The 12,907-nt window shown below is 34.6% G+C and overlaps 1 protein-coding gene across 1 annotated transcript; it reads right to left on the bottom strand.

Annotated features, from left to right (window-relative positions):
• Positions 1 to 791: 791 nt before the first annotated feature.
• On the bottom strand, positions 792 to 1,296 carry LOC107821789 (uncharacterized). The gene is made up of 2 exons (XM_016648243.1): positions 1,090 to 1,296; positions 792 to 983 (listed from the first exon to the last, which is right to left on the bottom strand). The coding sequence occupies exons 1-2, from the start codon at positions 1,294 to 1,296 to the stop codon at positions 792 to 794; spliced, it is 399 nt and encodes a 132-aa protein (XP_016503729.1).
• Positions 1,297 to 12,907: the final 11,611 nt, after the last annotated feature.

The raw sequence follows: 12,907 nt of genomic DNA, 5'->3' as shown, positions 1-12,907 counted from the left end.
TCAATTTGTTGAATGTAAAAAGTACCTGATCTACATTATTTTTAGCATATAACTTCTTTCTAGCTGAAATATAATCTAGCTATTATGGTAGCTCCAGCTATTGTAGTTTTTTTGTAGTTGAATTTGTAAATAATTTGTAGAAAAATTTAACAATATTTTTGTTGCTTTTATATTCATTTGTTGAATTTAAACAGTACTTGATCTACAATATTTTAGTATATAACTCCTTTCCTACTGATTTATAATGTAGTTACCCTGTTAATTCCAGTTAATGTAATTTTTTTTGTAGTTGTATTGTAGATAAATTGCAAAAACGCATTAACAACAATGTATAGGATGCTATAGATAGTAAAAAAGTGATAGATTATATATATAGAAACCATTCATAAACAAATCACTCTATGAAAGTATTATCTCAATACAGAAAAATCCTAACTAACTACATTATGATCTTAAAAAACCTCAACAATTACACATCAAAATCTGTTATCCTAAACTCACCAAAAATATTATGAAATATTCTGTTAACTACATAAAATTTTATTTCTTTTTGGGGAATTCTTGCAAGATCTTTTGTTATCCCCTTCTCCTCCGCAGTTGCCACATAAAACCTTGTACTTCTTTAAATTTATTTCATCATATGTTTTGTATCTTTCTTTTTGAGGTCTTCCTGGCTGCCTTTTCCATCCTGTAAGTGGATTTACTACTTCTTCATATATATGTTGTGGCACATTCCATTTGCTTTCATCAAGCAGGGGATTTATTGGTATTTCATAAATACGCAAGAGGTTCTACTTTGTGTAATAAGGAGAACAATATTGTTCAAAAGACTCATCCATGTGCCTTAAAGCAGCCAAAGCATGTGTACAAGGAAGTCCATCAAGCTGGAATTGCCCACAACTACATCTCTTGTTTTCAAGACAAACAATATAGCGACTCACACCATCTAGTACTGTATGGATGTAGTCTGTTGAAGCCCTCACCTACGATTATTTTACAAACAAAAAAACAATTCATATACGGTTTAACTCAAAATATCTACATTGTCCTGTATAAATTAATTTGATGTAATAAATGATCAGATCTTACTCCAAGCTTGTGCGACAATGTTCTGTTGTCATCCAACTCTTTGTTGAATTTGAACCCAAGGTATGTGAATGTACCCTTTGCTTTCAATAACTTTTCCTTCGTCCAACGTTTAAGAAGGGTCCTTATATACTCTAATAGTTCTACTATCGGCAACTCTCTTGCATATTTTGTTACAGCATTCAACGACTCTGCAATGTTTGATGTCATAGTCCAAGTTCTGTTCACCGTAGCGTGTACTCGAGACCATCTATGATAGCCAATATCGTATAAGTATGCTTTAACACGGGGGGTCAATCTCTTCAATCTTTGACATCCTTTCATTAAATTCATCAAGCGTGTATGACCATGCCGTGGCAAAGTACAATTCACTTAACTTTAGATGTCCCTTCTTGAACTTTGCCCGTATATTTGTCCAAATATGCCACATGCAAGAATAATGTGGCATGCTGGGATAAACAATAGATGACAAGATACTCTCATTACGATCCGAAACAACACACATATTTGGTCTTTCACCATATGCATATTTGAATTGCTCAAAAAACTACTTCCATGATGCGTCATTTTCTGAATCAACAACAACATATGCCAATGGTAATATGGTACCTACATTATGTGGCAAAAATCAATTAATTGGCTGCAGGAAAAATGCAGAAGAAGACATATACATACAAACTACAACTTTTCTAAAATATATCTACAGAAAATTTACAAGTACTACAAAAAACATACAAGCTACAATATTTCTACAATAAAACTTTAATATATGTTGCATCCATTGTACTAGCTGTTAGCATTATTCCCCTATATGCTGACTTTAAGAAGGTCCCACCAACTACTACAACTGGCCTACAATATTCCCAACCACTGATTGACGTACAAATCGCAACAAATACATATAAGAATCAATCATCGTCTATCTTCTTCAATTTAACTACAGACCCCGGATAAGTCTTCTCCAAAATATACAAATAACTAGGCAATTTGCTGTATGAGTCAGCAGGATGACCTCTCAAAAATTGTAAAGCCTTTTCCTTTGCTCTCTAATCTTGCATGTAGGTTAGATTCACGCCGTATTCAGACAACATGTCAAATTGTATGTCTTTTGGTGTGTAAATTGTCTTAGGATCAGAATATTTTGGAATAACCATGCTACCAACTACCATGGCAGTAGGTTTGCGTTGTATGAATGTATTGTCCATTAAAGAGCATGTGTGCTGGTTGTCGAAATTTTTGACCTTGAACATTGCAGAATCATTTATGCTAGTTGCCTTGAAGTGCCATGTACAATTTTCACCAACACATATCAGCTAGTAGCTACAAAATAAATACAATTTAAACACTTTTTTAAAATGTAGATTTAAAAAGAAAAAAGATTATTTTAGCTTAAACGATCACATTATACAATCTATATACAACATAACTACAATTCATCTACAATACAGTTAAACGTTAACATAAGAAAAAACTGAAGAAGTAAAAAATTACAAATAAACTACAAAATTAAAAAAATAATAATCTTTGACCATTCATATGTTCATACTTTCTAGCACTAGATCTTTTAACCCTGAATTGGAACTTGTGCATGACAGAATAGTGCTTCATTGCAGTTGCAATTGTTTCACTACAACAAAAAGGGGCTTTAGCGGTAATTATTTAGCGGCAATAGATTAATTGCCGCTAATTTATTCGCAGGAGACAAATATTAGCGGCCAATGGATATTAATCGGTAAATATTATAGTTTTAGTGACGATTCAAGAATATAGACGGTAAAGTTTTATTTTTTACTTTTGGTATTCCCTCCATATTCTAATTTTTCCTCTAAATTCTCTCCCGCGAAAATGTTATACCTTCTCATACCTAGAAATTAGATTAAAGAAAAAAATTCATACGGCCAACATCACTTTGCTCTCTAAATTAAATTTTCGGCCACCATCACTTTGCTTTCTAAATCTCCATCGGCAACCAAATTTATGGCCACCATCAAAATTCTTGGTAAGTATCTCTATTTATCTTTAGGTTTTTAGTTGGGTAGGTCTATGAGTTGATGAAAATTTCTAATTTCTGGGTGTAGGGTTTTGATTGCCGAAGATTTAATTCTTGAATGAGAATTTTCTTAGTATCTTTTCTAATTTGGTATTGGTGGTTTATATAATTTTCTAGATTCAAGAATATAATCTCTCCTTCGTGCTTGAGTTTTGACTGTATCAAAACTGCCCAAAACGTGATTTTTCAAACTCTTGATATTCCTTATAGTTGGAGGACCATCTGAACCGTAATGTTATGCTTATGTAATTTCTAAAATTGAATGTTAGGTAGTTCTCTGCTAATATCTGCATAGTGCATATGTTGGTTCCAAAAGCTGTGGAACAAGGAGCGGAGCGAGCTTATTAGGTGCGGGTTCGACCAAATCCAGTCACTCTTGCTTAGACAGCGTATTTGTATAAGGTAATTCTTTAAATATGTATAAATATTTAACTGTGAACCAATAATAAAGACGGGCTATGGGTTTCATGGCAAATCCAAAACTCATAAACTTCAAATCTTAGCCTTGCCTCTATTAATGGTACCCATTTAATGTCCCGCAGTATTTGGTGAAGTAAAATTTTCTGCTCTTAGAAAGAGCTTAAAGTAATAGTTTGCCATTGCTTTTATGTGGTATAGTTGGTGAGCTAAAAGTTTGACCTTTGTAGTTGAGAAATTTCTATCTTATTGTTGGGTAATTTTTAAAGATGCATTTGAGTGAATGATATGTGAATGCACAAAAGCTATAATGAATTGAAGCATTAGGATTTATAGTAAACATATGTACATTCTCTTGTGTGCACTTATCAAGTAATTGGACAAAGATATAAGCATTTGTGAAAAAAAACGTACATGTTGAATGTTATCAATACTGATCAACAAATCGTGTTAAAAATAAAGTTTTTTATCCAACTAATCAAAGAGGAATTCTCGCCTAAGTTTTGTTAATCTGTAAGATATAAGTTCATAAAGATGCTTTTTCCATATTAAGAACTTATTCAGTGATTGTGTAAAAGTTATAATCACGAGAATGTTTTTAGCTAAAATTCTTACTTTGTTGCAATATATGTGTCTTTGCAACTTGGGTTTTCAAGAAGCTTGTGAAAATGTTCTGTTTCTTTTTGTGGGGTTGCTTCTTTTTCTCATGATCCGTTAAAAGTAGATTCTTTTCTGTTTTTTCCCTCTGTTTTTGTTAGAATATACTATAAGCCATACGTATTGTTATAGTATTCTTTATGAACAATTATTTATTTACTTATTTAAATTCAATAAAGTTTCATTTTAAATAGATCATGTGTTGGTTTGTGCGTCCATTGCTTACATAGTAGATGATTTAGTGTATAGAGTTTAGCTTATATACGGAAGATTAAATCATCGGTTCTTGTAAGACATAAAAGTTAATGTTCACAAACTAATGATGGAATTGGACAAATCATCGGAATGATTGTAGCACAAGATTAAATATAATTTATCTTGATTATGAGAATGGTTTAATTCCAACTTCTTGTGCTAGTATATTTTGTATGTATTGAACGGATCAAGTAGAGATGAATATTTTATACTGACTTTATAAAATAATATTCTCTAGTCCATTTAATGTACTTATACTCTTAATCCTGATATAATTATTATTAGTTGTTTATGTCACTTGTTGTTTTGATTTATTAAAAGGCAAGATTCTTTCGCGAGTCAATAAGCCTGATGAATTGGATAACAATGATATACATTGGCGAAGTAATAATTAGTTGATGGAATCCATGTCTCGATTTTGAGATTGATGATACTCCTTTATGAAAGCTTATAAGTTTTCATGTGTAAATCCGGTCGGTGGATTTTGTATCCGACACATGAAATAAGTTAAGTGTAAGTCTAAAGAAAGTAATCAATAAATTAAATAGTCAGTAATTTAATTTGATTGATTAGTATCTGAATCTTAACATGGGGAGTTAAATAAGGTTTTATGGAAGAATTTCGAAATTGAACTAAGGAGTGAAATTACGAATTTTTTAGTGGAATAATTCTTAATTTATTATGATGGAAATTAATTTCAGAATTTCGAAATTAATATCATAATAGGAAGCCTTGTTAATTAAATTTTGTGGTCCCTACTGTGCCTAAATAATAGAAAATAGTGGAAACTGTTACTTAGTGGGAAAGAAAACGTGGAAACCGTCCCTTAGTGAGAGAAGTTAACCTAACAGGTTTTGAAAACGGGTTTGACCTAAAACGCAATTATATATATGGATATAAGGGCTGGACGTTTTTGACAAAATTCTGACTGCAATTTCTACTAGAATTTTGCCCACCCAAAATTCTCAATTTTTGGTTATTGTTTGGGTAACACAGTAGAAGGCTGTGGAAATCTGCTGGTGTGTTTTCAACTGAGGAACTGGAGAACGACATAGATTTGTTGTGTTTACGCTTCAAGAGGTAATCCTAAAATCTCCATACGTGCTAGTTGTTTAGATTACACGTGAATAAGATTCTGTTATTGCTTCTGCTGTGGTGTATAATCCTACAATTGGTATCATAGCCTACTCACGTCTAATTAAATAATTAGGATAAACCATAAGGATTAATATCATGTTCTATATGCAAGTTTTGAATTACATGCAAAGTTTATTTTTCTGAAAACCTGCACTGTTTTTTGGTGTGATTATCTGTTATGGATTGTGTTGATTATTGTGAAAACTTGATGTATCCTTTTAATATTGATGATGTTGAGTTAGAATAATCTGAAAGTTGAATTTTATCATGTAAAACGGAAAAACAAGTTTTGCCGAATTAGGGTAGAAAATCGGAGGTCAAAAAAGTAACGGACTCCGATTGACCTGAAACTTGGCAGGTCCATGCGAAACGGCCCAGTGAGCAATACTCATGGATCTTGACTGAAGTTGTTTTTTTGGGCTTTCGGGGTCGTTTAGATGGTGTTTTTGCTGTTTTTCTAAACTTCTGAAATTTTTTTTAGTTGTTTTTAATTCCAGTAATTGTGGGGATCAATTCCCTTGGTCCCCGGGCTTAAAACATTAGTGATATAATGTTTTTACACGTTGACGTAGGTCTTCTTCCATATCGGATAAAAATATTATGAATAATTACTATGTTATACTAGTCATTGATTATTTGTATTTACTCTCCATCTGAGTATGCATGTTGGTTCAATGGGACTAATATATGTTGAATGGTGATATTCACTTGGCTTAAATTAACAGTTTACTCTCCATCTGAGTATGACCTGTTTAAGTTTATGGAGTGAAAATCTGTCATTATATATGTATATTGCAAGAATAGCTTCTTTCCCATCGAAATTTGTTGTTCAAGGTGCATAGATTGTATATATATAATGTGTTTTGAATTTTAATGTTCATAATTCAAACTGATTTGATCTATTTAAATATTTAATGTCTCCCAGATTGACAATGACTGCTTTCAATCCCCTTACTGCCATTCTTACCCAAAACAAACTTGAGGGTCCAAATTACGTTGATTGGAAACTAAATTTGGATATTGTTCTAATTGCTGAAAAGTACAAATTTGTGCTCAATGAGGTATGTCCAGAAAAACCTGGAGATGATGCCACAGATGATGAACAACAAGCTTACCAGAAATGGATTAAGGCTGATGAGATGGCGCGGTGTTACATTTTGGCATCCATGTCGAATGTTCTGCAACATCAGCATCAGTCGATGGAGTCTGCTTATGACATTCTAGAAAATCTCAAAGAAATATTTAGAGATCAGAATCGTGCGGCTAAGCAGACTGCCATGAAAGCCCTTCTGAATACCAAAATGGTTGAAGGTTCATCGGTCAGGGACCATGTTCTGAAGATGATGAGTCTTCTGAATGAACTGGAGGTCCTTGGAGCTAACATTGATAAGGACACGCAGGTTGAAATGATCCTGCAGACTTTGCCTGACAGTTTTCAACAATTTCGCCTGAATTATAACATGAACAAAATGGATTTGTCCCTTGCGAAATTGTTGAATAAGCTGCAGTCGGCAGAGACTATTATCAAGTCCCAAGCTCCTCCCGTGGCATTGAATTTTGAGGCAGGTTCTTCTTCTAAGCCGAGAGGCGGGCAGAAAAAGAAAAAGGCTCAAAAACCCTCTGTTGGTGGCGCGACTGCTGGTGTGGAAAAGGCTAAGGGCAAGTGTTATCACTGCAAGCAGCCCATGCATCATAAGAAGTAGTGTCCAACTTATCTGGCCAAGCTGAAAAATAAACTAGGTGATTTACATCTACTTGTCGTTGAAACATTTTTAGCGGCTGTTTCTACCATGTCATGGTGTATAGATTCGGGAGCCACTAATCATATCTTCACTTATTTGCAGGGGTTTCAGGTAACGCGGCGGCTAAGTAGAGGAGAATCAATGTTTATCAAGCAGACGGTTCAGCAGCCCCAGCTTTAGCATTAGGAAATATTAGTATTTCGTTTGGTAGTGGTAGAGTTTTAGCTTTAAAAGACACATTATATGTACCTTCCGTTAGAAGGAATTTAATTTCGATTTCTAGCGCTATGAGAGATGGCTATGATTTTAATTATCATGACGTTGATAAATGTGTTATTACTCATAATAAGCATTATCTCTCTTCGGCTACATTGATTAATGGTCTTTTTGTTGTTGACTCTATTCCTAAACCGTTACCACCTAAAGAACTGAATAATGTTGATTTACCAAGTAAGAGAAAATGTTCTTCTGAATTGAGTGAAACATATTTATGGCACTTGCGTTTGGGTCACATAAATCTAAACAGAATTTCCAGGTTGGTCAAGGATGTACCTTTAAGTTCATTGAAAGTGGAGGCACTACCAATTTGTGAATCTTGTTTAGAAGGAAAAATGACAAAACGAAATTTCCCCTCAAAAGGAAATAGGGCAAGTGATAAATTAGAGTTAATTCATTCTGATTTGTGTGGTCCAATGAATGTCCAAGCAAGAGGTGGTTTTGAGTATTTTGTGACTTTCACAGATGATTACTCAAAATATGGATACATTTATTTGTTGCGTCGAAAGTCTGAATGTTTTGAAAAGTTCAAAGAATTTAAGACTGAGACTGAAAAACGACATAATAAACATATCAAGACACTACGATCTGATCGTGGTGGGGAGTACCTCTCTACGGACTTCATTGGTTATTTATCAGAATGTGGAATTACATCTCAATACAAAATGGTGTAGCTGAAAGAAGAAATATGACTCTTATGGAAATGGTTAGATCAATGATAAGTTATTCCGATTTGCCTTCGTCTTTTTGGGGACATGCCTTAGAAACGGCGAATTATGTTCTGAACTTAGTTCCTTCAAAGTCAGTACCCTTGACCCCTACAGAATTGTGGACTGGGCGCAAGCCTAGTCTGCGGCATATTCGAGTTTGGGGTTGTCCGGCACATGTGCTAAATGGGAAAACGGATAAATTGGAGGCAAGACGGATGTATGCGTGTTTATAGGTTATCCAAAAGGGACGAAAGGTGGTTTATTCTATTATCCTAAAGAGAAAAAGGTAATTGTTAGCACAAATGCCAAGTTTCTAGAAGAGGACTATTTGATGAACCATGTTTCTAGAAGTAAACTCGTTTTACAGGAACTTAGCAAAGGAATGGAAACTCAGTCATCTGAAAATCAAAACGACCATATCCAAACCTTGAAAGTCAATTTTGACATACCATTGCACTTTAGTAGTGGGAGAAATGTCAATAGACTTAATATTCCACAAGAACAAGTGCCCGCAGTCATACTACCACAAAGTAGTGGGAGTCATGTTGAGCAGACTGCACAACAGGCAGAAGTCGTTGATATCCCTGTGGATAGCATGGAGACTCAGGTTCCTGATGATGTTGTGGTTCAACCACAAAATCAAAGTGATGTAGTTGCAACTGATGTAGTGCGTAGTCGTAGTGGGAGAGAAATAAGACAGCCAGTTCGTTATACGCTCTTGGGAGAATCATATGATAGGATCCCTGAGGAGCCTACCTCCGAACCTGTCAATTATGACCAAGCACTACATGATAAGGATGTCGATAAGTGGGTTGCTGCTATGAAATCAGAGATGGAGTCTATGTACTCTAATCAGGTCTGGGATCTTGTAAAACCAACTGATGGGGTTAAACCCATTGGATGCAAATGGATCTATAAGAAAAAGAGAGGTGTAGATGGAAAAGTACAAACTTTTAAAGCTAGGCTTGTAGCGAAAGGGTTTACTCAGAAAGAAGGGATAGACTATGAGGAAACCTTCTCGCTGGTAGCCATGCTTAAGTCTATAAGGATTCTCTTATCCATTGCTGCTCATTATGATTATGAGATTTGGCAAATGGATGTCAAGACAGCTTTCCTTAATGGAAGTCTTGATGAGTGCATCTATATGATGCAACCAGACAGTTTTATGGAAAGTGGCAAAGAGCACATGTTGTGTAAGCTTAAAAGGTCCATTTATGGACTAAAACAGGCATCTAGGGCATGGAACACTTGTTTTGATAAGGCGATTAAAACTTTTGGTTTTGATCAGTGTCTTAACGAATCTTGTGTATACAAAAAGTGGGATGGGGACAAAGTGACATTTTTGATCTTATATGTAGATGACATACTGCTCATAGGAAATAATGTGGGCATGTTGAATTCAGTTAAGCAGTGGTTGTCCACACATTTTGATATGAAATATTTGGGAGAAGCGGCTCATATCCTTGGGATCAAACTCTTGCGAGATCGCAAGAAAAGGATATTAGGTTTGTCCCAAGGTCTTTATATTGATACAATACTCTCCAGGTTTAGCATGCATGATTCCAAGAAAGGATTCCTTCCTTTCAGATATGGAATTTCTCTATCTAAAGATCAGTCTCCTAAGAGTGATGAAGAGATAGAAAAGATGAAGGCGGTCCCTTATGCATCAGCTGTGGGGAGCCTCATGTATGCTATGTTATGCACTAGGCCTGATATCTGCTTTGCCGTTGGTGTTGTTAGCAGATTTCAGTCTAATCCTGGGAAAGAGCATTAGACGGCGGTTAAACATATAATCAAGTACCTGAAAAGGACTAGGGATTACATGTTGATCTACCATTCGGATGACCTGGTACCTATTGGGTATACTGATTCGAATTTCCAATCAGACAGAGATTCTAAAAAGTCTACCTCAGATAATGTGTTTACTCTTGGAGGTGGAGCCATAAGTTGGAGGAGTATCAAGCAAACTTGTGTTGCTGATTCCACCATGGAAGCCGAATATGTGGCAGCCTCTGAGGCAGCCAAAGAGGCAGTTTGGCTCGGTAACTTCCTGAGAGAGTTGGGTGTGGTTCCTTCGATTCAAGCGCCAATTACGCTTTACTGTGATAATAGTGGTGCGGTTGCAAATTCAAAGGAGCCACGAAGCCATAAGAGGGCAAAGCACATTGAGCGTAAATATCATTTAATTCGTGATATAGTGCAGAGAGGGGATGTAGTGGTCACCAAGATTGCGTCAGAGAACAACTTGGCAGATCCGTTTACTAAGAGCTTACCACAGAAGACTTTTGATAAGCATCTAGAAGGAATGGGTGTAAAGATTGTAGACGCATGGTTATTAGTCTAAGTGGGAGATTGTTAGAATATACTATAAGTCATGCGTACTGTTATAGTATTCTTTATGAACAATTATTTATTTACTTGTTTAAATTCAATAAAGTTTCATTTTAAATAGATCATGTGTTGGTTTGTGCGTCCATTGCTTACATAGTAGATGATTTAGTGTATAGAGTTTAGCTTATACACGGAAGATTAAATCATCGGTTCTTGTAAGACATAAAAGTTAATGTTCACAATCTAATGATGGAATTGGACAAATCATCGGAATGATTGTAGCACAAGATTAAATATAATTTATCTTGATTATGGGAATGGTTTAATTCTAACTTCTTGTGCTAGTACATTTTGTATGTATTGAACGGATCAAGTAGATATGAGTATTTTATACTGACTTTATAAAATAATTTCTCTAGTCCATTTAATGTACTTATACTCTTAATCCTGATATAATTATTATTAGTTTTGTATGTCACTTGTTGTTTTGATTTATTAAAAGGCGAGATTCTTTCGCGAGTCAATAAGCCTGGTAAATTGGATAACAATGATATACATTGGCGAAGTAATAATTAGTTTATGGAATCCATGTCTCGATTTTGAGATTGATGATACTCCTTTATGAAAGCTTATAAGTTTTCATGTGTAAACCCGACCGGTGGATTTTGTATCCGACACATGAAATAAGTTAAGTGTAAGTCTAAAGTAAGTAATCAATAAATTAAATAGTCAGTAATTTAATTTGATTGATTAGTATCTAAATCTTAACATGGGGAGTTAAATAAGGTTTTATGGAAGAATTTCGAAATTGAACTAAGGAGTGCAATTACGAATTTTTAGTGGAATAATTCGTAATTTATTATGATGGAAATTAATTTCAGAATTTCGAAATTAATATCATAATATGAAGCCTTGTTAATTAAATTCTGTGGTCCCTACTGTGCCTAAATAATAGAAAATAGTGAAAACTGTTACTTAGTGGGAAAGAAAACGTGGAAACCGTCCCTTAGTGGGAGAAGGAAACCTAACAGGTTTTGAAAACGATTTTGACCTAAAACGCAGCTATATATATGGATATAAGGGCTGGACGATTTTGACAAGATTCTGACCGCGGTTTCTACTAGAATTTTGCCCACCCAAAATTCTCAATTTTCGGTTATTGTTTGGGTAACACAGTAGAAGACTGTGGAAATCTGCTGGTGTGTTTTCAACTGAGGAACTGGAGAACGATATAGATTTGTTGTGTTTACGCTTCAAGAGGTAATCCTAAAATCTCCATACGTGCTAGTTGTTTAGATTACACGTGAATAAGATTCTGTTATTGCTTCCGTTGTGGTGTATAATCCTACAGTTTTGAATGTGTTTGATGGAAATTTTGAGGTTGAGGTGACTAAAAGATTCAGTTTTTGAGATTTTTACCAATGAATTATATGTTTAGTATCCTCCTTTTATAGTTTCTATTTTGTTTTTGAGGCAATTGTTAAGAAAATATGTTGAGTTTCTGAAGACAATAGGGGCTCTAGATGAGAATGAGAATCTGAAAGTACTTGGACAACACTTATCAATGCTTCCAGTTGAACCAAAACTGGGAAAAATGATAATATTAGGTGCAGTATTCAACTGCCTGGATCCAAATATGACAGTTGTTGCTGGTTTAAGTGTTAGAGACACATTTTTAATGCCATTTGACAAAAATGATGTAAGTTAATATTCTCTGATTTATGGATGAGAACTTACCATCTTCTTCTTGTTTCTTAGAGTGACTCAATTAATGTCTAAACATATGAACATATTCTGTCCTTTTCTCACAATAGTACATTTATTTCTTTCTTTACTTAAGGAATATCTGTGCATTGTTTTCATGAGCAACAGATTTAATAAGTTTTCTGTGCTTGCTTCTCCAAAAGTTGCTTCTGTAAACATTTCCGTTTATCTAATTCAGTTGCATTTGAGCTTAGCCGAGAGTCTATAAAAAATAGTCTCCCTTTCTTTATGAGGTAGGGGTAAGGTCTGTGTACACACTACGCTCCCCAGACCCCATTTATGGGAATACACTGGGTTCGTTATTGTTGTTGTTGTTGTTGTTGAGAAAATATATCTTGCTCAACTTGTTCAAATATAAAAATAAAAAATTACCCCCTCTGCCTCAATTTATGTGAGGTAATTTACCTATATTCGCCTTTACTTTTATAGTTATGAATGTCGTTGGGAACTTGTTAAGATACAAAAGTTGGACACTCAAAGAA

Source organism: Nicotiana tabacum, chromosome 6 (assembly GCF_000715075.1).
Source record: "Nicotiana tabacum cultivar K326 chromosome 6, ASM71507v2, whole genome shotgun sequence".
Classification (NCBI taxonomy): domain Eukaryota; kingdom Viridiplantae; phylum Streptophyta; class Magnoliopsida; order Solanales; family Solanaceae; genus Nicotiana; species Nicotiana tabacum.
Note: the sequence above shows the minus strand (reverse complement) of the source record. Positions and strands in the feature narration are given on the sequence as shown.